The 26,684-nt window shown below is 39.5% G+C and overlaps 1 protein-coding gene, 1 non-coding gene and 1 pseudogene across 2 annotated transcripts in view; all 3 read left to right on the forward strand.

The window, feature by feature from the left end:
- The first annotated feature begins 68 nt into the window (after window positions 1-68).
- Window positions 69-20,549, forward strand: LOC127442901 (G patch domain-containing protein 1-like; annotated as a pseudogene).
- Window positions 20,550-22,093: 1,544 nt separating this feature from the next.
- Window positions 22,094-22,167, forward strand: trnat-agu (transfer RNA threonine (anticodon AGU)). Its single transcript has one exon. It is a non-coding gene; the product is annotated as a tRNA-Thr (tRNA).
- A 709-nt stretch (window positions 22,168-22,876) lies between these two features.
- The window catches only part of LOC127432709 (low-density lipoprotein receptor-related protein 3-like), a 29,623-nt gene continuing 25,815 nt past the window's right edge, over window positions 22,877-26,684 (forward strand). The window contains exon 1 of the mRNA XM_051684111.1: window positions 22,877-23,263. Coding sequence (XP_051540071.1) covers window positions 23,185-23,263 — 79 coding nt within the window. The 5' untranslated portion in view covers window positions 22,877-23,184. The remainder of the gene's footprint in view (window positions 23,264-26,684) is intronic.

The raw sequence follows: 26,684 nt of genomic DNA on the forward strand, positions 1-26,684 counted from the left end.
TGTGTAACTTTATTTATTATCAATGCTTAGACAATGCGTCACCAGTGAAAGGCAGCGTCAGATATGAGCTCAACCGCCCACCGTACTTTTTGTAAACATGGCGTCTGACAAAGACAGCGATGAGGATTTCATGACTTATGCAACACCTTTAGAGCCACTGAACGAAGGTATTATATGTGTATGTATTGAAGCCGTCATTTGGGTGAAGCTGTTCAAAATTGGTCAAAACCTTGGCTGTTTGCGGTCATTTTTGACCGGATATAATAAAGGTTTACCCCTTTTTCAGTGATGCAGTAGTGTCTGAAGAGGTGGGCATACTGTGAATTTATGAATTTACGTGCGCGTAGAGAATCTCTGTACACTCATATATATATATATATATATATATACACACACACACACACACACACACACACACACAATTCACTCAACAGTGCTGCGGCATCGTGTTAGAAGATTGAACAGTTTCTGGTTAAAAGATTACTGGTGGCCACAGGTATCATCAATTATTTAATGTGGGCATACGCAAAATCCTAAGAAAGATAGATGGGCATATGGCGTATGCCCTTGATTATACTACTGCCTTTTTTAACGAAATGTTGTAACACTAACTTCCCTGAAGTAGTAACAATAAAATTATGCTGAAATGATAATTAAAATGATTTTAGGTTATTTAGATCTTATTTACATGTACATTTTTCAATTTCACAATCATTTGCATATGCAAATAAGCAACTTCACTACAGTAAAAATCTACACTTTTATAAGTTTAAACAAAGAAAATATGAGAATGCGTAATGTATTGGGGCAGATTGCTGCCATCTGGTGAGAAAAATAAAAATGACTTGACTTGAAAATCATGTTGTGACAGTAATAGCCAGTAGTGCAGCTGCAGTGTTCTATGCAGCCGCCTCAGCAAGCCCTTGTTCTTCATCACTGGAGTCAAGCAATTGTTCCAGGGTCTCATGAACAGTATAGCGTTTCGCCATGGTGCTGCCACAGAATGAACTGTGAGCAATGTCCAAGAGGCCACATTTATAACTCAGAGCTGTGGGAAGGTTTCTTTGTTTCCATAACAAAAAGGTGCAGTGTTTTGTCTGGAAGGCACCTAACCACATCCACTGCAGTCAGACTCAGACATTTTTGTTCATTGATCTCTTTGATGTGTGTGTGTATGTGTGTGTGTGTGTGTGTGAAAAAATAATACTGTGAACGAAGTACTGCAACTGATGCATGATTGTCCTCCCCCAGTAACACCTGCATTTGATCTGTTTCTGCTGAACTGGAAAACTGTGGCATGAGGTTTGAAGTATTTCTCTCTCACCTCACAGTGAAGGAGAAAGTGTGTCTCTGTCTTGACCTCACCAGTGTCACAGTGACCACAGACTCATTCTTCCTTTGGAAGCATGTTTGTCTGTGTCTGCCTTTTTCTATGTCCAGACTGTGATCACTGATCCTGTATTTGGTGAGGATCCATCTCTGTTTTGGATCTCTTACAGTGTGGAGATATTCTGCCAGATTATACTTTCTGTTAGGGTCTGATAACATTCCAATTTGCTTTGGTTTTTACTTTCATTTTCCCAGTGGTCCAAATATGAATTTTTGCTTTCTTTTATGATTTGTTTTTTTCTAATTTGGTGCCTCTCTCTTTCTCTCTCTGTGTGTGTGTGTGTGTGTTGGGGGGTGTCTCTATGTATATGGGACTGTGCGCAACTCTGTGTGTGTGTGTGTGTGTGTGTATTCTGCATTCTGGCTGTGGCATAGTCTAACCCATTCATTTCTCTCTCTCTCTCTCTCTCTCTCTCTCTCTCTCTCTCTCTCTCTCTGTGTAAGAGTGTGTGTGGGTGTGAATCTTTTGCACTCAGGATGTTTTACAGTCTCACCCCTTCATTTCTGTGTGTGTTCTTTCAGCATTGTGGCTGATATATAGATTGTATTCAACACATATTAAAAAAAATTGCTCTGTGTTAGGGTCTTTCCCATTCATTTATAATGGTCGGCCAATTTTGACCGCTAACTGCCAAGATGTCGTTTTTTTTTATTTTTTTTTATGACCACTTAGACTCATCAAATATGCATATCTAAATAAAGTCACCAAGTTTTGAACCACTCAGATTGAAGAAACCATTTTTTAAAAAACAAAACAAAAATGAAATCGGTCAAAAATTACAGAACAGCCTAGTAGGGTTAATGCATAAGAGCATAATTTAATGAAAACAGGAGCCGTAGATATTAGACACTGCTCTAGTTTGTGGATTCTTCCACAGTGATCATGTATCTTTATCTCAGATGAGCCCACCAGAAAGCCGATACCTGTGCACAAGCAGACGGTTAAAGATGAGAAGGGCCGATACCAGAGATTTCACAGAGCCTTCGCTGGTGGCTTCTCCATTGGATGCTTTAACACAGTGGGATCCAAAGAAGGTCAGTGGCAGCCTTCCTCTGTGCTGTACTCTATCAGCTCTCTATTTGACTAGTTTAAGAAGTCTCCTGTGTCTTTTAGGCTAGACACCATCAACATTTGTATTATCATGACAGCAAAAGGCAGAGAGACCGAATGCTGGACCACAGGACTTTATGGATGAGGAGGTTAGTGTGTTGATTTACATCCATCTTTTCTCAGTTCTCCTATGTCAATATGCATCTTAAGTTCTTAAATGTGTAAGTTCTTCTATTAAAGAATATGTTTGCCTTCAGGACTTAAGTGAGCATGGTAATGCCCCACAAGAGATTGTCACCACAGATAATTTTGCATCAGAGTGAAGAGATCAGTTAAAGGACAAAGCACAAGCCGTCAGCTCTCTTGCAGCTCCGATACCTGGAGACACTGCACTACTGGAGGAGCTTATTGCCCCTGCACAGTAATCATTACTTTAACTATCTTGATTATAAAAAGTCATATATTTATGCATATTTGAATTGCATTCTAAAGTGCAATTGCCAAAATACCAGGTCATCCATTGGTGTGCAGTTACTGAGAAAAATGGGCTGGAAAGATGGCCAGGGAGTCAGGCCAAGAGTGAAGAGAAAGCCATTTAAACAAAAGACTGGTGAATGAAGACATCACAAATATTCTTATTTATCTGCAGTGCGTAATAAGACATCTGTTTAATTTGTGAGTTTCTGCACTTGGGTCTGGAAAGGCCATCAAATGAGCATTTGGTTTTAAGATTCATGTTAGAATTTCAAATGCTTTGTTTCTTTCTCAAGTTTTAGAAAGTTTATGGATGTGCGCTGCCTCCCAATGGATCAGAGGAGTCAGAGGTGGATATTATGTAGTGTGTACTAGGCTTTTTATTTGATTATAAGAATAGACCTATTTACTTCTGATCTTCTTTGTTTGAGCTTAAGGGGATAGTTCACCCAAAGATGAAAATTCTTTCAATATTTACTCACCCTCGTGCCATCCCAGATGTGTATGACTTTCTTTCTTCTGCTGAGCACAAACAAAGATTTTTAGAAGAACATCTCTGCTTTGTAGGTCCATACAATGCAAGTAATTAGTGGGCAGAATTTCGAAGCTCCAAAAAGCATATAAAGGCAGCATAAAGCTAATCCATTCTCCAGTGGTTAAATTCATGTCTTCTTTTCATGCCTTTTTTTTTTTTACTATAAATCTCCACTTTCACTTCAGCTTTCTTCTTTTGTTAAACATTCAACTTAAACATTGATCTGTTTCTCACCTAAGCCTATCATATCGCTTCTGAAGACATGAATAAAACCAGTGGAGCTGTATGTGGTAGTTCTGTGCTGCCTTTTATGTCCTTCAAAGTTCTGGCCACCATTCACTTGTATTGAATGGACCAACAGAGCTGAGATATTCTTCTGAAAATCTTTATTTGTGTTCAGCATAAGAAAGAAAGTCATACACACCTGGGATGGCATGAGACTGAGTAAATAATGAGAGAACTTTCCTCTTTAGGTGAACTATCCCTTTAACTATGGCTAGACTGACAAATGTTTACATCTGATCCTTTTTTTTATTTTTTTTTATTCAGGATGATGATGAATTTGCTCCAGAGAATGTGACATTTGCTCCCAGAGATGTGATCCCGGTGACTTCACACCTAAAGTTGATTCTCATGGGCTGGGTCACAGAGGACTTGACCCCCTCCAGGCCATGAGTGGTGGATCTGGGACAGGGCATATAAACCTCTTCACTCTGACAGAACAACCAGCTTATTTGGGGACAGAAACTCAGGACAGCAACGCAGGTGTGGGACTGCAGGACAGGTAAGGCAATAGGGTCATAAGAAAGAAAATAGTGATGGCTTGGAATTTATTTTGCTTTTTTTTTTTTTTTGTAAAATAATGTGCTTGCAGCATCACATTACTCAAATGAAACTGATGAAACAGTTCTGTTGAAAAGCAGGCTGACCCCAGTGTGTGCATGTGTGTTGGCATTTGGAGTGGGAGTAATGGAGGAGGAAGATGATGACATTTATCATAAAGACTCCATGACTAATTACAATGCTGTGCTGGGAGGAGTAGACCCAGGTGATGGACTCTACGGATGGACCGCTCCACAGCAGTATACCAAGAAAAGGAATGGTTGGTGACAGAAAGTCCTTAGATGTGTTCTCTCCTTATTAGGTCATGGTGCATTTACAGTAGATAGAATCAGATGTCAGAATGCACAGTTGACCCTTTGCTAAGCCCTGCCTTAAAAGTGTTTCTGACCAATCTTAGCAACTGTTGCCATCACCATTTCTCTGACAAGAGCTTGCGGAGTCTATGGGAGTGATGTGTGTTTGAGTAGTTTTGAGCAGAGTTTTACAGAAAGATCCACAAAATGTAAAAAAATAATAATCATAATTGGGTCACTTGTAATAATAACAAGAGGTACCTAGAGAGAATACACAAAGTGTTTTTTTCTTTCTTTAAAAAAATCTTTAAATAAATCTTGAGAAGAGCATACTATGGATTGAACTGTCATTCCTCAGTCCCAAATGAACATGCATAACATCAACAAGGACACCTACATTTGCTCCAAGGTAAATTAAAGCTAATAACTTAACATTAATTATTTTATGTATTGATTCAGGTCCTAGTAAAGGCAATAGTAAATAAAGAGTTTGCAGCATCATAGTGAGTGTGTTATGAGACGTTATTGGCAGTTCTGTTCACTTACACTAATAATATTATCAGGTGTGTAATTGCCATCAAATGACACTTATCTCTTTTCAAGTGACCATGATGATCATTTGCCTCGATTCTGATTCACAGTCTTCACAGTTTGCAATTACTTGGTAATTTTAAAATTTCTTTTACAAAAAATGTCAGATAAATATGCTTAACAATATCACTCATTCCAGCCCACGTAAGAATATTGTCAATTCCGTTTATGAGAATATTTTGCCAAAAAACACACATTTCACAGCAATCTCCCATTCATTCCTATGGGAAGTTCTGCAAAGCTTGTCAGATTGAGCAACAGTAGCCAAGGGAGGTGGAGCTTAGCGAAGGGTCAATTGGGTACTGAATCAGCAATAAATTCTTTAGCTAATGAGATTAAAGTCAACATGAAACACCATTCGCAGTCTTTCTACCATAGCGTGAGATTTCCAAGTGAAACAGGATATTCAATGGAAAAAAATTTAGGACTTGATTATATCCATCAGGAATTGGTTAGATTGTGAAAAGCAGATGTTACTTTTTTAACGTAAAACAGGTTATAACCATTAATAAAGGTAATAACTAATGGATTATTACCCATTATTAAAGGGGTTATTACCCATTAGTAAAGGGAATATTACCCATTAGTAAAGGGGTTATGACCATTAGTACATTTTGGTGTAAGGTTACTTACAATAAATATGTTTTACATTTTGAGTAACTTGCACTGGTGAATCAGTCACAATAATTCCAGGGATGTGCATAAACAATGGGGTCAGTTTTGATTTCATGTTGCTTTTTATATTATTGGATTGAAATCCTAATGTGATTTTTCAATATAAAGATGAGATTAGGACTGTGGGAAATATTGGGAAAAATTCCTTCAAAATGTTTATCACACACTATGTGGATGGACAGTAAAGAGTTTGAATTTGATAAGACACAAAAAGCAGTATTTACCACAACAACGTTAAGAGCTATGAACATCATTTTGCTTAAACATATATTGTGAAGGTACCCTTTAGCTTCTGTACCTGTTTAGCGAACTGTATATCTTTGTAAATTTCCGATACTCTTCCTAGTGTATATTATCCTGTTCTTTTGTTTGACCATACTGTTTGATTTGACATTATAGATTTTGCAGGGAAAATGACTTATATATGACATATGAAAGGTTCGATTCCAAGTTCAAAACGAGATGCTGCATATGTAGGCAATTCTGGAGGGGTTCACACTGGCCTCCAAAGTCTCAGAGATGAAAACAGTAATATATAATTAATTCATTATAACAGCCCTAAGCTTCAGTTCTGAATTACTCAGCTATGATGTGATATGAATAAGCTGTGCATTTAAAGTAGGCTCATCGTCGTTTTTTCTTAGGTGTATCCTCCCCCTGATCTACCATGTGATTATCGGCCTATACATTATTTCCACCCTGTGGTTGATTCATCCTCTGTCAGCCGTATTGTTGCCCAGGCACTTAAGGCTTCACGCGGACACCTGTCGCAGGATGCACCCTAGCAGGGCTGCCACACCTTAGATTCTGCTCAAAGATGTGAAATGCTGGGAGAGATAGCTCTACAGGGTAAATCAAATCATTTTATTGTCACTCCATCATCTATGAGTGTAATAATGAGTGAAAGACAAGGGTGCATGGTCCACGCTTTTGTCATACAAAAACATGTTTTACACCTTGATCCAGAGGTTCTGGGCACTCTTTAAACCCAAATGGTACAAAAATTCTTTGTTTTCCATCTTTCTCTTTCTTCCATTTTTCTTTGTGTTTGTGTTCTACAGGCCCCAGCTCTGTATTTGAGCTGCTTGGCAGTAAGGACAGAGAGAGGCTGAGTGAAATCCGCACAGCAGCCGAGGAGCGGTGTAGGCCAGAGAGAAACATATCCTTAGCTGTAGATCGAGCTGTTGTGTCAGCTAAAGCTGCCGCTCTGCAGGCCCTATCCAACTGTTTCCAGTCAACTGCCCCACAGAAAGAGTCCCTGTCCTCTCAAATCCAACTTCAGCCTTCTTCTGAGAACCAAATGGCTTTAAATGCCTGGCTTGATCCCACAGCAGATGCCAGCAAGACCTTTAAACCATTTGCAAAAAATCCTCCAAAACAGACTCGCTATGACCTGTATATCAGCAAACTCAAACAAGGAGACAAATGTGAACAAAAATGTTTAGTCCTAATAATTCTGCATTTGCTAATCTTTCTTTCCCTGTCATTCACTAAGTACCTGATTTCTGCTTTATGTGGCAGTCATTTGTAGATGCCCTGGAGTCAAGTCTGGACTCATCCATGATGGAGTGGGAGAGAGGAATTTGTGTGTGCTGCGTTACTCTATAAGCCAAGCAACTCCTCGTGGTTCACACGTAGCAAACATGAGGATGACACGGACAGTGTGGAGGTCACACAAGTTCAAGGGGTGAGGAGTTCTACTTTAACATAGCTCTAAAACCACTCAGGATACATTCAGTTATAAGTTCTGGAAAGTTGTTTAAAATGCAACTGAAAATTCCAACTGAGGTGCTTATGGCCTATAGTAGAGGGACAAAGACCCCATTTACACCTGGGATTAAGTTGTGGTCAACCGATATGGGGTTTTTAATGGTTGAGCAGGGTGCCCAATAGGCTGATACAATGCCGATATTTAACACAATTTAATATAGTAAATAACAAACATAAAATTGCTAAAAAATATAATAATAAAGTCATGACCATCATGATTTGTGAATCAAAGGAACTTTTGATCCTGATCCTGAAGTTTTTGATTCTGGCTGATAGAATATGCGCTTCAGAGGAAGATATTAGATGAGTGCTCGATGGGAAGAAAACGCTGGATTTTCATGAGGTTTGTGAATGACATCTGTTAAAACGAGATATCTGCATATTTGCAAATGGTATATAATACAAGTTTTATTGATATTTGTCTTTTATCATTAGAAATGTTACAGGGAACTGTTGAGGAGAGACTGTTAGAATATGTGCTTCAGAGGAACATTTATGAGCGTTCCACAGGATGCTGGATCTGCTGAAGTTGTGTGAGGTTGGTTTATTATCTGTTTAAACAAGATATGCGCATATTTGCAGATGGTATATGATATTAGTTGTATTGATATTTGCCTTTTTATCATTAGACAAGACTTTTACATTTAAAAGTTACAGGGAATTGTTGAGGAGAGAGAGGGAGAATGAAACAGGTGAGCACTTTTAACATTATGAGCTCAAATGCGTCTGCCGCGGCTCTGATATGCGGACACTGTGTTGCACACCAGTCTATTATTGTAGTAACACAATGGCACATAACAACAAAACGAACCTGTAATGAGGTTCGGGAAAGGAGGAGGCAGGAACCGGATCAACACTCAACAAGACTTTAATTATAACATAACATCAAACTGGAACATAATAACAGACGTCGACCATAAACACACACACACAGCTGTGTGTCTCTCTCTCTCTGGCATCCCTGGCTCCTCCACTTATCTCTCTCCAGCTGATTGGGCTACTCAGCACCAGGCGTGCACCCTCACGGCCCGGCCACGCCCTCCTCCTCGTCACAGAAGCGTGACTGGTCATTTACATGTCTCAGACGCTTCACATGCAAGCAGGCGATTTTTGGCGCCCTCAAGTAAAAAATCGGCCAAATGGGAAAATATATCGGCCGATGCAGATAATTAAAAAAGTCAGAATATCAGACGGCTTATTGGCCTCGGTGATATATCAGTCAACCACTAGTATTAAGATGCATTTTTGGTGATCTGATCACATGTGGTCAGCACTAAATACAGGTCTAAACGGGGTCTGAAAAGTTTTGTGATCAGATCACAAAAACCACATACATATGTGGTCAAAAACGCATCTGAACGCATCACGTTTAAGGTGTAAATGCTATTCCATCCTGTACATGTCCCGGCAACAGCGAAGAGCCACCCCTCACCTGTCAATCAACCGCTGCGCTAAAACGAGTATAAACTTTGCCGATTATGAGCGGCTTAAAATGAAAATAACCGTCCAGTCGGAAAATGTAAAAAAGCGGATACAAACACAAACATGAGAACTTCAAAGATCTTCTTCAGTGTGTTTGATATCAACACAGATGTGAAACACGAGCATCTGCAGCTCAGGTTAATACAGGTTATCCACTAAAATAATGAATAATTCTGCTCGAGGAGTCACGTGACGCCATGCAAGGAGCAGACTTGTGAGCGACGAGCTCTGCGCACTTTGCTGAATTTTAGATTATTTTCATGTTATAATCTGGTTAATTTTGATACACCCAGTTACACATTTGCCCTTTGTTGCAAAACATGGCAAAGAAGTCAAAATCCTCGGGCTCTGGAGACATTAAAAGACACTTACGTGTTCAGGATGAAAGCCACGACAGGCCTACAGATCGGGGACTCGATTTGGATGGCAAGGCGGGAGAAGGAATCCAGCGTCAGTTGTCCAACATGTCGGTGATGTTGACGAAGATTCTTGCTGACTTGGAGGATCTCGCTGTAATACGGCGATCGATTACGGCGATGGAAATAAAATTCTCTGAGTTAGCTACAAGAGTGACTGATGTTGAAAAACAAATCGATTTTCTGGAATCTTCGGAGAGGGAATTAACCGCTAATCCGCCCGCGACCAAAGTTGATTTGGAACATCTCCTTGTAAAGCTTCAAGATCTTGAGAATAGAAGCCGCAGGAATAACGTTCAAATTGATGGAATTCCTGAGCATGAGGAGGGCAGAGATATGGTGAAATTCCTAGACGAGTTTTTCCCGAGTCTGCTCGACATAACAGGCCACAAGCTGGAAATCGAGCGAGCTCACAGAGTGCCGGCTCACAGATCTGCTGAGGGAGGAAGGCCCCGATCGATTCTGGCCAGATTTCTGAGATCATCCGATAAAGATCTCGTGTTACGCCAGGCGAGGGGCAAAGGGAAGGTTTCTTGGAAGAACCATAATATTTTCTTGTTCCCGGACTTTGCGAGTTCGACAAGAGAGAAACGCGATCGGTTCAAGGAATGTAAGAAACTCTTACATCAGAAAAATATCTTGTTCGCTTTGATGTTTCCAGCAAAACTGAGAATAGAAACGAAAAACGGTCGCCAAGTATTTACATGTCCAAATCTGGCAATGTCTTTTATAGAATCAATGTCTGAGTAAACCATTGGATGTTTCTCATGTGAGTGGGCCTGACTCGCTGTATTTACTCTTGAGGAAGCTGGGCGACATTTTAGGTTTTTTGCGTTGGCTCCGCCGTGCGGCTGGAGCTTGTTCTGTGAATAACACTTTCCTTAAAGAAACTTTTGTATTGATGAAAGATTACTTTTGCATTGAAGTTCCTGGACAGATTGAGAGTGGACACTACGGATGACTGCAAAATATCTACATGCTCACACAAAGGATGTCTTTTATGAAGTCGACGGATTGTGTAAGTCATGGTATATACTTTTATGCAACCTCCGAGTGAATTGACTCAACCATCCAGGGAACCGGGATGCCGGTTTTGTTTCTTTTTGTATTGGTTCCGCCTAGTGGCTGGAGCTTGTTCTATTGAATAACACTCCTTTGGAACAGCTGTGGATTAATCTGTTCGTTCTTTGTGCTTATTCCTCCTGCTGGCTGTAGTTTGTTTAGTTGAGTATTTTTACGGGACATTGGAATGATTACGTCATCCGCTGAACTCATAACAGCTGGCTCACTGAACATTCATTTGTCTGTCCGAAGAATCTGAACGGTTTTATATCAACTGGAATTTGTTTTGTGGAAGATCACATCTTTGAGACAGTTCTGTGAATGAATATACACATTCTTTGTGTTCATTCTTCCTATTGACTGGGTTTATTTCACAAAGTATTTTCTGTTATGTAATTTTGCTTCACAAATTTGTGAGGCAAAATTGAGCAATCCGATTGCAAAGTTGTCATGGGGGCTTGTGGGCGTTCATGGACCTTTTGAGTTTAGAGGGATTGTCGCCGGTTGGCGCTGTCGTGCGTGGGGTTAATGCGCATGCTTTTCTTTTTTCTGTTTGTTTTGTTCGGGGGGATGTTCGGGGGTTGATTGTTTCACTAATGGGGAATGTGGTCTGCATAATTTTGTTTTTGGCACACAATTTATTTTTTCTATTATATCAATATGTCAGTTGTTAATATGAGTGGATTGTCTCTCTTCCCCATAAAAAGAAGGAAGGTTATTACTTTTCTTAAACAGATGAAATATGATATGGTGTTTCTTCAAGAAACACATCTCTCCCCGCAGGAAGCTGAAAAATTTTGGAAGATATGGGGTGGACATGTTTTCTTTAGTGCTGGCTCAAGTAAGAGCATGGGAGTCATTATATTGATTAATAAACATTAACAATTCAAATGTCTCAAACAGATTATAGATAAATTAGGAAGAGTAATTATTGTTTTAGCTGAAATTCAAGGGCAAATTCTGATTTTGGCTAATATTTACGCACCTAACGCTGATGATCAGGTCTTGTTTATAGATCTTGAAGGGATGTTGCAAGCCACTGGCACCCCTCATGATATAATATTGGGAGGAGACTTTACTCTTTTGATGGACTCAGTCTTTGATCAAAGTGAAGCAAAAGTGTGTAAACCCCCCTAGAGCAACATTGACGCTTCACAGGATAAAAAAAAATCTTGGTCTTGCAGATATTTGGAGACTTTTGAACCCATCTGGTAGGGACTATACATTTTTTCATCAGTCCATAAGATTTATTCTAGAATAGATTTTTGTTTTATATCCAAATCCCTCATTTCATCTGTTGTTGATTGCTCAATTGGAAACATTTTAGTCTCAGATCATGCCCTGGTGAGTTTAGAGGTGATGCCACATATAGAGAAAAAGAAATCATATAGTTGGCGCTTTAATGTATCCCTTCTGCAAAATCCTGATTTCCAACAAATGTTAAAGACTGAAATCAATGTTTATATGGAGACCAACTGGTCCTCAGTATCCTCTGTGGGCGTGGCTTGGGAGGCACTTAAAGCGGTTTTTAGGGGTCGGATCATACAGTATGCCTCATTCATTAAAAAATCCAAAGCACAAGAACTTGTGGAGTTGGAAGTAAATATTAAAAGTGCCGAGGCAGAGCTAAAGCGCCGTATGTCAGCTGATGGCCTCAGAGAATTGACCCGATTGAAATACAGATATAATACTATTTTGTCGCAGAAAGTGAAGTTTTGTTTATTCAGGGCAAGACAGTCATTCTTTGAGTCGGGTGACAAAGCAGGGAAGCTTTTGGCTAGATATATAAAGCAGAGAGAGTCTCATTCTATCATTCCCTCAGTGAAATCTGCTGGCAGTGACATTTTTACTTCAGCCATTGATATTAATATTGCCTTTAAAGAATTCTGTCTTGATCTTTATAGTTCCACGCCTTCATCTACTGATGAAGATTTTAGAAACTTTGTGGAACCATTATATCTTCCTAAACTGACGACTGAGCAAAAAAACTCTCTTGATTCTGAGATAACCTTGGAGGAGCTTGACGAGGTAATTAAGTCCCTGCCTACTGGCAAGGCTCCGGGGCCAGATGGTTTTGCCGCAGAATGTTTTAGATCCTATGCTACAGAACTGGCTCCACTTTTGTTAGAAGTTTATACTGAACAATGAACAATCTCCTGTCGCTGCCATCTCACTTGATGCCGAAAAGGCGTTTGATATGGTAGAATGGGATTATCTTTTTAAGATTTTGGAAATGTATGGGTTCGGGAGTACATTTATTGGTTGGATCAAGTTACTTTATAAACACCCTGTAGCAGCGGTGCAAACAAATGGATTAATTTCAGATTATTTTACTCTGGATAGGGGCACTTGGCAGGGTTGCCCTCTTTCCCCATTATTGTTCTGTCTTGCCCTGGAACCATTAGCAGCTGCGATAAGAAAGGAGGATGATTTTCCAGGCGTGACAGCGGGAAGTGTGGCGCATAAGCTTCTGCTTTACGCAGATGATATTTTATTATTCGTCTCTGACCCTACTAGATCTATGCCTTGCCTCCACAGAATTATTAATTCCTTTTCCAAGTTCTCAGGATACAAATCAATTGGTCTAAATCCGAAGCTTTGGTGCTGACAGCGTACTGCCCAGAAACGGCTTTCCAGCCGGGCGCCTTCCAGTGGCCCAAACAGGGCATTAAGTATTTGGGGATTTTATTCCCAGCAAATTTGTCTGATTTAGTTAGAGTTAATTTTGACCCTTTAATAAAAAGGTTTTCAAGTGATGTGAGCGGGTGGGCTTCATTACATTTATCGATGATTGGGAAGGTTAATGTTATTAAAATGAATTGTATTCCAAAATTCAACTACCTGCTTCAGTCTCTCCCCCTCTCTTATTTCAAGCAATTTGATAGCATAGCAAAGTCCTTCATTTGGAATGGTAAGTACCCCAGGTTAAATTTCAATAAGTTACAAAGGCCAATTGACAAAGGTGGGTTAGGCCTACCCAAGATTTTGTTTTATTATTATGCGTTAGGTCTTAGACATTTGGCTCATTGGTCGCTTCGACCTGAGAGAGCCCCTCCCTGGTTTTGTATCGAAAAGGAAGTTCTTGCCCCTATCTCGCCATTGCAAAGCCTTTCGATCAAACTAGCCGGAGAGGTTAAGTCGCACCCTGTTATTTTGCATTTGCACTCGTTATGGACAAAAGTGTCCAGAGTGTTTAATTCGGATATTTATTTAAACACAGCCTCGAGCATATGGCTGAACCCTAAACTATGTATTAATAAGTCCCCTTTCTGTTGGTCAGATTGGATTGTGAGGGGGGTTAATGCACTCGGTGACCTGTATGAGGGTGGAGTATTGAGACCTTTTGAAAATTTGGTTCAACATTTTGGCATTCCCAGATCTCAGTTTTATAAGTATTTACAGCTTCGCCACCTACTCTGCACTGTTTTTGGGAGTGGCACACACCCCCCTAAAGCGGCAGGTGCTTTGGGAGAGGTGATTGCTGCTTTTGGAAAAGGCCATGATTACTCCCTACTAATTCAGAGTCTGGGGGATGGAGCCTTGACTTCTCTCAAGAGAGTATGGGAAAAAGATTTGAATTTGGTATTGGAGGATGAAGTGTGGACTAAGATTCTTAAAAATGTCAAGTCTGTATCTAGAGATGCAAGGGTTCACCTTATGCAATTTAAGATTTTACATAGATTTTATTGGACCCCCTCTAGATTATATAGGCTTGGTCTTAAAGACACACCCACTTGCTGGCAATGCCAGTCATAAGTTGGAGACACTACCCATGTCTTTTGGGGGTGTGTTAGGATCCAGGAGTTTTGGTTGAGGGTTCAGAGGTATTTGTGTGATGTTTTGGACACTCGGGTTTTGCTCTGTCCCAGACTCTGTGTTTTGGGTGATGGGGCGGTCATGCATTTAGGGGATAATCACATAAAAAATTGGGTTATGACCAGTCTCATGATTGGCAGGCAAGTAATTTTAAGGGGTTGGAAGTCAAGCGGAGCACCCTCTTTGTTTTGGGTGATGGGGCGGTCATGCATTTAGGGGATAATCACATAAAAAACTGGGTTATGACCAGTCTCATGATTGGCAGGCAAGTAATTTTAAGGGGTTGGAAGTCAAGCGGAGCACCCTCTTTTTCGGAGTGGTGTGTGGAAAAGGGGAGGGTAGCTGCATTTGAAGAGGCGGTAAGTAGAAGGCTGGGGTTTAGGGACTTATTTGCTAAAAAATGGGACAAATATTTAGTTTTTTGGGGGTACTCTCGGGGAGGGGATGTGGAGAGTGTAGTTCAGTTTAATCATGTATGTTTATTATTATTTTATTTATTTATTTGTGTATGTATGTGTATATATATAATACATATATATTTTATTTTATGTATGTGGATGTGTATGTATATGTATATATATGTGTATGTATATGTGTATATGTGTATATATATATATATATATATATATATATATATATATATATGTATATTTTTTTTTTTTTTTTTTTTATTTATTTATTTATTTTTTGGATTGTGTGTGTGTTATGTGGGACCACGGGGTGTTCATTAGGGGTCAGGGTGGGATTGTATTAGTAGGGTTTAAATGTAAAATGTTGATTCTTTATATATGTGTTGAGTTTTTTTGTACTGTCATATACAAATGAATCAATAAAAATGTTAATTACAAAAAAACAAAACAATTCTGCTCAAAATGTTGCATTTGTGCTTCGATTAAATTTCAGATGTATCTGGGAGAAACGTGGCTCCAGGTTTGTCCACCTTTTAGCTTCTTGTTTTCCAGTGCTGTGAAAAGGTATTTGCCCCCATCCTGATGTCTTCTGTTTTTGTGTATATCTGACAATTTCAAAAATTCAAACAAAATCTAACATAAAACAAAGGCAATCTGAGTAAACACAAAATACAGTTTTTAAATGATAATGTTATTTATTGAAGCAAAAACGTTATCCAATACCAACTGGGCCTGTGTGAAAAAGTATTTGGCCCCTTAGTTACTAAACCCCAAATCTATGAAATTGCATTCATAATGGGGTTCAGCTGGACTAGACACACCCAGGCTTACTGCCAGCCTGTTCAATCAAATCAACACCTAAATATAATTTTTTCAGTAGCATGAAATTGGCTAAAAGGTCTCACCCAGTAGCACACTATGCCAAGGTCCAAAGAAATTCCAGAAATGAAGAGGAAATAGGTGATTGAAATACATCAGTCTGGGAAGGGTTACAAAGCTATTTCAGAGGCTCTGGGACTCCAAAAAAACCACAGGAAGAGCCATTACCTCCAAATGGAGAAAACTTGGCACAGTAGTGAACCTTCCCAGAAGTGGCCGACTTTCCAATATTCCTCAAAGAGCACAGCGACGACTCATCCAGGAAGTCACAAAAATCCAAGGAACTGCAGGACTCTCTCACATCAATAAAGGTCACTGTTCATGACTCCATTATCAGAAAGACACTGACCAGAAATGCCATCCATGGAAGACTGGTGAGGCGAAAACCACTACTAGCCCAGAAGAACATTAAGACTCATCTGAATTTTGCCAAAACACACCTTGATGACCCTCAAACCTTTTGGGAGGCTGTTCTGTGGACTGATGAGTCGAAAGTGGAACTGTTTGGAAGACGGGTCCCATTACATCTGGTGTAAATCAAACACAGAATTCCACAAAAAGAACATCATATCATATATGGTTGTGTTAGTGTGATGGTGTGGGGATGCTTTGCTGCTTCAGGGCCAGGGTGACTTGCAATAATTGAGGGAAACATGAATTCTGCTCTCTACCAGAAAATCCTAAAGGAGAACGTCCGGTCATCAGTCCGAGAGTTGAAGCTCAAGCGCAACTGGATTATGCAGCAAGACAATGATCCAAAGCATAGGAGTAAGTCCAACTCTGAATGGCTCAAAAGAAGCAAAATTAAAGTTTTGGAGTGGCCTAGTCAAGGTCTTGACTTGAACCTGATTGAGATGCTGTGGCAGGACCTTAAACGGTCAGTTCATGCTTGAAAGCCCTCCAATGTGGCTGAACTAAACAGTTCTTCAAAGAAGAGTGGGCCAAAATTCTACCAAGACTGATCTCCAGTTATCGGAAACTAAAGCTAAAGGTGGCACAACCAGCTATTAAGTTTAAGGGGGCAGTTAGTTTTTCCACACAGGTGTTGGATAACTTTTTTGCTTCAATAAAAAAATATATATATTTGAAAACTGTATTTTGTGTTTACTCAGGTTGCCTTTGTTTTATGTTATATCTCGTTTGAAGATCTAAAACAATTTAGTATGAAAAATACACAAAAATAGAAGAAATCAGGAAGGGGGCAAATACTTTTTCACAGCACTGTATATCCCATGGGATCATATTTGTAAATTCATATTCTTTCTCTTTCAGAATGATGTGGATGATAAGCAGGCTGCTGTGAAGATAAAGATGGTTGGGAAGCTGACCAGAGACACATTTGAGTGGCACCCTGATAAACTATTGTGAAAGAGATTCAATATTCCAGACCCTTATCCGGGGTAAGACATGGATTTTAAATTCTGGTGATTTCTAAACACATTCATTTACAATGTATTTACTATTTATTTGTGTTCCTCTACATGATTTGCATTTAAGTACCAAACACATGCCCACAGTGCTGTTAATGCAAGTTCTTTTTCCACCACTGGTTACAATTATCTTGTGTCCTGTTTTATTGGCAGGTCCAGTCTAGTAGGAATGCCTAAACTGAAGAGAGATAAGTTCTCAGTTATTAACTTCACGACACTAACGTATAGCAGCCAGGTCAGCAGGGAAGCCCCAAGTGCTCCCAAACTTCCAAGCACTAGCACCAACGCAACTCTGCCTATTTCTGCTCAAGAAGTCTACAAAAAGAGCTTGAGATGGGATGTAACAGGGCAGGCTTCTAAACTTAAAGACCCACTCAGTGCATTCCTCAGTGAAGCTCGCAGTGAGGTTTCAGCAGCCCACCAAGTCAAGGCTGGAGTGAAGATCCACACAGACTCTCCACACACTACTGCCACTTCAGAGGTACCAGTAGACTTTGCTTGAGTATACTAATTCTGTTATTAAAAAAAAAGCTTCCCCTGAAAAATACATTTAGAATGTTCTGGAAAAAATAATCTGTTAAAGTGGCCATATCATGAAAAATAGAAGTTTCCTTGATCTTTCTAAAATAAAAACTGTTCAATGAACTATGTACTCTAGCGGCAAATATATATTGCACCTGACAGCAAACCCGCAGCCTGTAAGTATTGTTACTCATTTCACAAGCCCAAGAGGTTAACAGTCATAACAGAACATATACAAGTCTTACATTTAAGATGGCCTGTTTAATTCTAAGGGTCAGGAAGAGGGTAATTTTTTGGTGTAAGATATCTTGACCAGCACTATAAGTGGACCTTGTGGAAAACAAAAGAATAAAGACATTTATGATATGACCCCTTTAAGAAAAGCTATAGTTAGCCTATTTTAAGTAAGGTACTTAACTGCAATAGCTAAAATCGAATGCAACTTAATGATCACATTTTTGTACAAGTTAAAGAGGCACAGTCCGATGGGCAGGGTTGGGTGGATTACTTTAAGAAAGTATTCTGGGCTAAATACTGAATACTCTCTCTTAAATGTATTCAGAATACAAGAATACTTTTAGAATACATATTTATAAAGGCAAGGCACAATTGGAGGAATTTAGTGTGAGAAGTCATTATCATCTTATCTGAAGTGCTACACCTCCACTTTTAACTAATTAAGTAAATCTGAATAACTATTTCTTTTTTTTTTTTTTTATGTGGAGTTGGACACTTATGTTTTTCTTTATGGAAGAAAGAAGACAAACAGAAGGCATTTTGTGTGTCATCTACAATATTTTAATATTTTAACATTATTTTAATCTTCTTAACCCATTATTTGATTGGACTGACAAAGAATAATATATTTTGACACAAAATTAGATAAGAAATGCAAATAAACCAAATATTTGTTTTAGATGATAACTGGATGCCATAAAGTAGTGAGGTCATGTGAAAACAATGTAAATTAATCATTTTTAACTAGGCTTGCTTGCATATTTCCATATTTAGGCAGATTTATTAATTTAGTTTTCTATCTCTTTTATTGCCAATACTTTTATTTTGGGTGCTTTTGATTCTTTTACTCATCCATTGTTTTGTTTTTTAATTGTTGTTTTATATTTTTTTGTGCATCACTTCGTATGAGATGCTTTTTTAAAAAGTGAGAAATAATATTAACATGCCTGTATGTTACAATATGTGAACTAGCCGCCCATATGTCTAAGCCACTAATGTTACAGTAGTTATTTACATTAGGTTTTCTGTCGTCGTTTGGACTCTGATCTACTTCAAGTCTGTTTCCCTCTTTCAGTCTTGCAGTAGGCCTACTTTCTCTGTATATGTTTTTTTTTTTTACATAGTCTATTTCTCAACAGTTTCTGATGTGGACGTGACTCACCAAATGCTTATCGTGAGCTGTCCGTCTTTACTCCGTCTTTACACAGAAGCCGCATCTGCAGCTGCATATATGAATTTACACATCAACAATCGATCGTGCATGCAAATGTTATATTTGTGGAAATAACGTTGCTGACTGTACTGATACTGCTGCACAGCTGACAGCAAGCTGATTGTTAAGATGTGCTAGTGTGGTTGCCAGATATTAAATCCGGAAATTGTTATAAATGAATAAGACGTTGTATTTCTATTCTTTAGTGCCTACCATCAGACCTTTTGGGGAATGCGGTCTATTTTTTATTTTTATTTTTATTTTTTATTATTTTAGCCCCTTTTCTCCCAATTTGGAATGCCCAAGGTCCTCGTGGTGGTGTGGTTACTCACCTCAATCCGGGTGGCGGAGGACAAGTCTCAGTTGCCTCCGCTTCTGAGACAGTCAATCCATGCATCATATCATGTGGCTCGTTGTGCATGACACCGCGGAGACTCACAGCATGTGAGGCTCATGCTACAATCTGCGATCCACACACAACTTACCACGCGCCCCATTGAGAGTGAGAACCACTAATCATGACCACAAGGAGGTTACCCCATGTGACTTTACCCTCCCTAGCAACTGGGCCAGTTTGGTTGCTTAGGAGACCTGGCTGGAGTCACTCAGAATGCCCTGGATTTGAACTCGTGACTTCAGGGGTGGTAGTCAGCGTCAGTACTCGCTGAGCTACCCAGACCCCCAATGTGGTCTATTTTTAAAGTATCTCAAAAATACAACTCGCGATTCTTTGATTTTAACCTGCGATTGTGTTTTCAATTGAGCCCAATTTTGCATGAAACCTGGCAACACTGCACATGCGCTGCAGCTGATCTGGGAAAGAGAGAGCGAGAAGATGCATTTGCAGCACGCATCTGCACTGTTCAGAAAAACGATTAAGTTTCTCACTTGATTGAAAATAATTTTTTTTCTTTATGCCTTATTTTGTGATCATTATGAGAAAAGTATTCTAAAAGTATTCTGACAAAATGTTATAAAGTAACTGTATTCTGAATACAGGTGCTTGAAAACATAACGGGGGCTGAATACAGTTACTTAATTTTTGTATTCTGAATACGTAACGCCGTTACATGTATTCTGTTACAGCCCAACCCTGTCGATGGGCAGCAGAAGACTGAAGAGCAGAAGGAGGACGATGAGGAAGATGTGAGGCCTCCAATGATAATTTTAAAGCCATCTTTCCCAGCTAGTCAGATGAGAAGAGCTCATTCTGTTTTTCCCCCTCTGGTTTAGGTTCAAAAACCTCCGGGACAAGCGATAGAACATATCTGAAGAACAGTTTGTACTTTGTGAGGATTCTGTCTTACAAACACAGCCAAATAATGGAAGAAAGACTCTGTGTGCACGCATGTGTGTGCTTGTGTGTTTGGGGCATGTCTTTGTATAAGTTCACCTAATGACAAAATTTATCTATGATCTCAGATGGTTTTGATTAAAAAAAATAAATCATAAAAATGCTGAGTGAGTGTTTATGATAATTGCATGAGAGGAAGTGCCTAAAGGGCTAACAAATGAGACTGCCCTTAATGAAATGTAACCGGAAATTGACCACTGGTTTTAGTAGGGTTTTGGGCACCTTTAAAGGGATAGTTCGCCCAAAAATTTTAATTCTCTCATCATTTACTCACCCTCATGTCATCTAAGATGTGTATTACTTTCTTTCTTCTGTAGAACACAAACAAGAATTTTTTAGAAGAATATCTCAGCTATGTAGGTCATTTCAATGCAAGTGAATGGTGGATAGACCTTTGATGCTCCAAAATGCAGATAAAGGCAACATTAAAGCTGATGTAATGTCTGCGCCACTAGCGCCACCGTACAGAATTGCAAAAATAAACAATGTTTTCAAAACAGCTTTCCGAATATGCCCCTCGTCTGCTGTTGTTTGAACCGTCAGATAGTCCCGCCCCCATCTCACGCCATTGGTCGAGTAATGTTGTTGAGGTGGGTCTAAGCGGGTCGCTCTAAACATACACCAGAATTTTATAGTTCCACGGAGACAAAGCGTTTACAGTTTTCGAGAAAATGAACTTCAGAATGACTTGTAGTTGTCTCTGCATATTAAGCTGGTATAGAAGGAAGTATTTTAATACTGAAAATGTTCTGTACTTCAGCTTTAAAGTAATCCATTTGACTCCAGTTGTTTAATCAATGTATTCACAGTTAATTAGAGTGAGAACAGACCAAATTATAACTCCTTTTCCACTGCACATCTTGCCATTGCAATCTCTTGGCAAGATCATAATTGCACATGCCACCTTTTGGTCAGGTCTGGTCAAAGGTGGAGATTAACAGTAAAAAAAAAATAAAAAAAGGACTTAAATATTGATATGTTTCTCACCCACAGCTATTATATCGCTTCTGAAGATATGGATTTAAACACTAGAGTCGTGTGGATTACTTTTATGCACCCTTTATGTGCTTTTTGGAGATTCAAAGTTTTGTTCACTATTCACTTGCATTGTGAGGATCTACAGAGCTGAAATATTCTCCTAAAAATATTCATTTGTCTGCAGAAGAAAGAAAAAAGGACATACAAATCTGGGGTGGTATGAGGCTGAGTAAATGATGAGAGCATTTTCATTTCCGCGTGAACTATCACTTTAAACCAGCTATGATCAGCGGATAGATAAGATGCCCCAGATGTCATGGATAAGGGCGGGCAGAGGGGAAAAGCTCATACTAGTGGAAGTGAACTTCATTAAGGTATGTTATACATAACAGACCAGTGTATCCAGTCGAGGTATTTGTCATTTTGCATTATATTGAAAGATAAGCTAAACATCGAGTTTTTCAGAATGTCCTTTGGAAGAAGAGACGTGGCGTATAACATTTATTTTTTTTTTATTTTTTGCCTTCTGAAAATGGCAGCTGTATACTGGCAGCGCCTAACAGCAAATGAATACTCTGCCCCTATTAAGCCTACTGGTTGTGATATAATACCATAGTCAGAGTTCCGTATCAATTCATGTATGTATACTGTTAATGGTGGCCTTTATAACATCGGCGCCGTGGCTTAGTTGGTTAAAGCGCCTGTCTAGTAAACAGGAGATCCTGGGTTCGAATCCCAGCGGTGCCTTTTGCGACATGGAAGACGCGCGATTACTATCATATTTATATCCAATGCTAAATGATGGAAGAATATTTGCCGTAAAATAATGACTTTGAAAAGGGCTCGGTCTTAAATACATCGCGGAGAACAATTAAGTCGTATACGGATACATATATATTGTGCATTGAGACCAGTCGGTGCAGAATTCTTCTCAAACGAACTGTGTTCTCGGCTTGTGAATTATTTCCAACGATGCATCCTCTGTACACGAGAGGGCATGCTTTCAGTGATATACACCGGCTGGTAGTCTTACCCAAACGAGATGGCAAAACATGAAAACAAACCATGGCATATTTCAGAAAGAAAGAAAAAAATGGCTGTTTACATAGTTACAACAAAACGTCCATTTTACATGCGCAGTCCCGTTATATGTATTATTATTAAAATGCTAAATTTAAGTTTACCATTTTAGATCAGCAACATTTTTATACGCGTGTTTTCATTATGGATATTCGACAGCGTTTAAACTATCCATCATATTGCACAGATCACTTCATTGAGCTGTATTATTGCGCTCTCGAGCAGATTACTTCACCGTGCACCAGACTTTGCGACGCGCAGGAAGGAATTATTACATCATTGGCACAAAATGACAATAGGAGTGAGAGACAGTGACGACATAATGCTCATCTATCAGGATACAGTGAAAAGAACCCATACAGTGATAGAAGTATTAACTGTACACGCGCCATGTCAGACTCAGAGGCGACGATTGTTTTAGTAAACAAGTAATGCTTTAAGAAGCTTTGTTGCTATCACTTTGTTCCCTCTAAACCTCTAGTCGAATCCCGTCTCTCTCCTGAAGGTCTCCCTGCCTTTCCCTCCAGTCAGTGCAAGTGCCTGCCTCTCAAAAAAAGGCAGAGATGCTGCGGCTTTTTGATGCTCACGCAAGAAGTCGAGCATAAGCGTAAAACCGACATGAGATATGTCGCTAAATATGTCTGGATTATAAGGGAAATGACCTGAGCTGTGAAGAAGACGATAATGATGATGGAGAGAATCGGGGCGATGAGGCTTTACCTCATGAAATGGATTTGTCTGCGCTGGGTTTGGGTTTGTCTGGGTAAGAAGACTCGGCGATTGTGATATTTTCACACATCTATAATCATGTCATGTTTTTTCTTAAACAAAAGAGTGAAGTGTTTGGTAGATTTACACCAAATTAGAAGTCAAGCGCGACTTACTTTTTATCATATTTTATATTTTGGAGCCATCGTTTCAGATTAATATGAAATATGATTGAATTCCTACTGAAAGACCGTATGCAGGTGATTATAGGCTCAGTTATGCGAATGGCACCACCGATGACAAAGAAAGGTTAAGCGGTTTATCGCAGGTTTTGCAGTCGAGGAGGAGGACAGATCCCGGTTTGGCTTGTTGCCATGGCAGTTATAAACACGGCTGTATCAATCAGATCTATCTCATCACAGATTATGAATGTTACGCTATTACAAATGTCTATTATGGCCTATCATTATACTGTAGATCACTAGTGCATCCTGTGTCTTTTCTTTGATAATGACATGGTCTCGTATATCCCTCACGAGAGTGGTGTCAGAAAAATTGGTCTGTGTAGAGAGGAATCTCCTGACAAGGTGTATTCACATTACGGTACGTATGAGCAAAAAATACAAATAGAAAAAAACCCAAAACACTGAGCACTGACCTGCATAATAGCAGCATTGGGGATCTCACCCACAATCTATTAGCTTGGTTTGTTTGAGTGGTCAGTAACCTTTGATATGGTGAGGTCAGCCAAACACTCAGACAACCACAGATAGAAAAGACTGAATATTGGAGAAAGGGACCACAGCATTGAATGTGTTTACTCTCATATCTTAAATACGCAGAGACAGAAGTACAGAAAGAGAACAAATTGTTGTTATATTGGAGGAGGTATTCAGTGTAGGGGTGGTGACAAAAGACTGTTTGGAGGGGGGTAGGTTTGTTGATAGTACCAGTGACACCTAAGAGCTCTTCCACTCTCAAACAGACAAAGGGGCCTCTTCTCTATTTCTCTTTCTCTCTTTTCGCATACACACACATGCAAGCCTTTCCGCTGAACTACAGATTGCACAATGTTCTTCCTGCTAAATGTATTACTGATATTGAGACAATATTTCAGCATTTAATCCTGTCCTTCTCAATTTTTGGTGATGTGTTCTGATCTGATCGGTGAAGACCGTGGGGATTTTCACTAGTCATAATGGTCTGCATTAGTTCATAATACAGGGTTCTCACGGTCATGGAAAACCTTGGGAATTTTTAAATTGTGATGGATACTGATAAAATCTTAAAACTCATGGACATTTCTATAGTGAATATACAATTTCATGGTTTTCCCCTGCACTAAATATATCTCCAGCCAGATATCGCTCTTGTGCAGAGTAAAGCTCGCTCGCAAGCCATAGTGATGTCTGATTTGTGAGTAAATGGTTCTTTTGAGTAGACAACTAGGTCAAAACAGTTCACAAATCTCTCTGAATGATTCAAGGGGTGTAATGATTCACTAATCTCAGTTAGGTTCTATTCACTATACTCAATTCACAATTGAATACTCTCACAATACTTTAAATAAAGCCTGAATCAAGAAAAGTCACAAGGTGCTGTAAGCTATTTTTATGGAATGGTATGTAGAAAATGTTCCTTCTCCCTGAAAGATATGACTGTAATAAGTGTCCTGAAATATCTCTGTGACAGCACTAGACTGTGTAAACAGCAAACAAAAATGTGCCATTTTACGTCAGTTAATCAGAAGACTTTGATGTGCTTTCTGCCTGTCGATCATTTTACACGTTCTCATGGTGTAGTAGTTGAAGCAGATAATTCAGGTTTAATGGCATATTCAGATTCATAACAGTTTTCAGCTGCAGGCGCTATTTTGCTACTGTTGTGTTTGACAACCGTGAGAAGACACACTGCTCCTTTACTGTTCGATGATGGTCTCAACGCTATTTTTGGAGGGTGGTATTTGGGAGAGGGGGTGTGTCTGATTCAACGGCTCAGTCTTGTGGAAGTTCCAGAACGGCTAAAATTGCTTACAGCACCTTTTAGATTGAGCATTTATTATTATTATTATTATAACTTTTAAGATATATGCTAAACAGTTCCTTTCCATTACCTATAAAACAGAAAACACTGTTAATCAAGGGCAACATGATCCATCAGGGATAGACTGGGACTAAGAATCTACCCAGCTCAGGGCAATGGTGACACTAGCAAATAAATATTAATAATTCTGCTTAGCTGAAAATACACATTTATGTTAGATACATAGTATAGTATGCTTGCATAGATTATTAGCAAATTGGTCTGAATCAAAATTATTTATAAAAATCTGTATCCAGTAATTACAAGAGACTGGAATGATCATGGAATGTTTTATAGGTCATAGAGTGTGGGAACCCTGATAGTCTTGATAAAGTTATAAAATAAAGAAATACAAGGTATCTCAATGATTGAAAAATGTCTTTGCTTATAGAAGTGATTTGTTTCGATCTATCTTATGTATAACTGCCAGCCTGAGAGACAAGTCACACACTGGTCTGATTCATTTGGCCATGGTAAACAGCCAGAACAGAAGCAAAAGAGATATGGAAGGATAATTGAAAAAAGAAGGAAAAGACTGGTTTGAGTTCAGGTTATGTGTGCTGTATGTATCACAGAAATCGAAAGGATGTCAGTGAGGTGCTGTGCTTAACTCACTAACTCACTGTACCATCTGCAGTACTGTTAATATCCTATGCAGTGCCTTGTCACAAAGTGAGACAGAGGCCCAAGAGCAGAGGAAGAGTTTAAAAGGATTTATTTACAATAAATGATCATGTTAACTGTGCTGGCAAAGACTGGAGATCCTGGCACCAGCTACAGTTACGAGGAATCCTACGTTGAAGCTTTGTGAGCGCAGAGAACAAGCGTACAGCAGATTGGAAGGCAATCACTTTCCCGACACGCGGGCAGAGACAAGGAATCCTCCATTGAAGACAATAACTTTCCCGACACACGGGCAGAGACAAGGAATCCTCCGTTGAAGATTCGTGAGCGCAGAGAACAAGCGTACAGGAAGCTGGAAGGTAACCACATACCCGACACGCGGGCAGAGACGGGCAACCAAACAGATACATGAGACAGGACCAACTAGGCTGAGAGATCGAGGTTAGTTGCTTACACACACTGACACACATCAACACTAAACACTATTACATTCACTAAACCACATTCAACCTTCCAGCCATGAACATGACACAAACATGACAAACAGGACATGGAGCACGACACAGATCGAAACCAAACCATACAGGAAGACAGGATCCAGACACCATGCTTTGGACATGACACAAGACTGACCGAAGAGCGCACGGCGGTAACTCATAACTGGACCCATGCGCTCACACAAAGAGCGTACACAAAACACAAGACAGAACATGGGGCGATGATGTCATGGTCCCGTCAGACTAAACCCAACCTGACAAGGTGACAGGACC

This window comes from Myxocyprinus asiaticus, chromosome 1 (assembly GCF_019703515.2).
Source record: "Myxocyprinus asiaticus isolate MX2 ecotype Aquarium Trade chromosome 1, UBuf_Myxa_2, whole genome shotgun sequence".
Taxonomy (NCBI): domain Eukaryota; kingdom Metazoa; phylum Chordata; class Actinopteri; order Cypriniformes; family Catostomidae; genus Myxocyprinus; species Myxocyprinus asiaticus.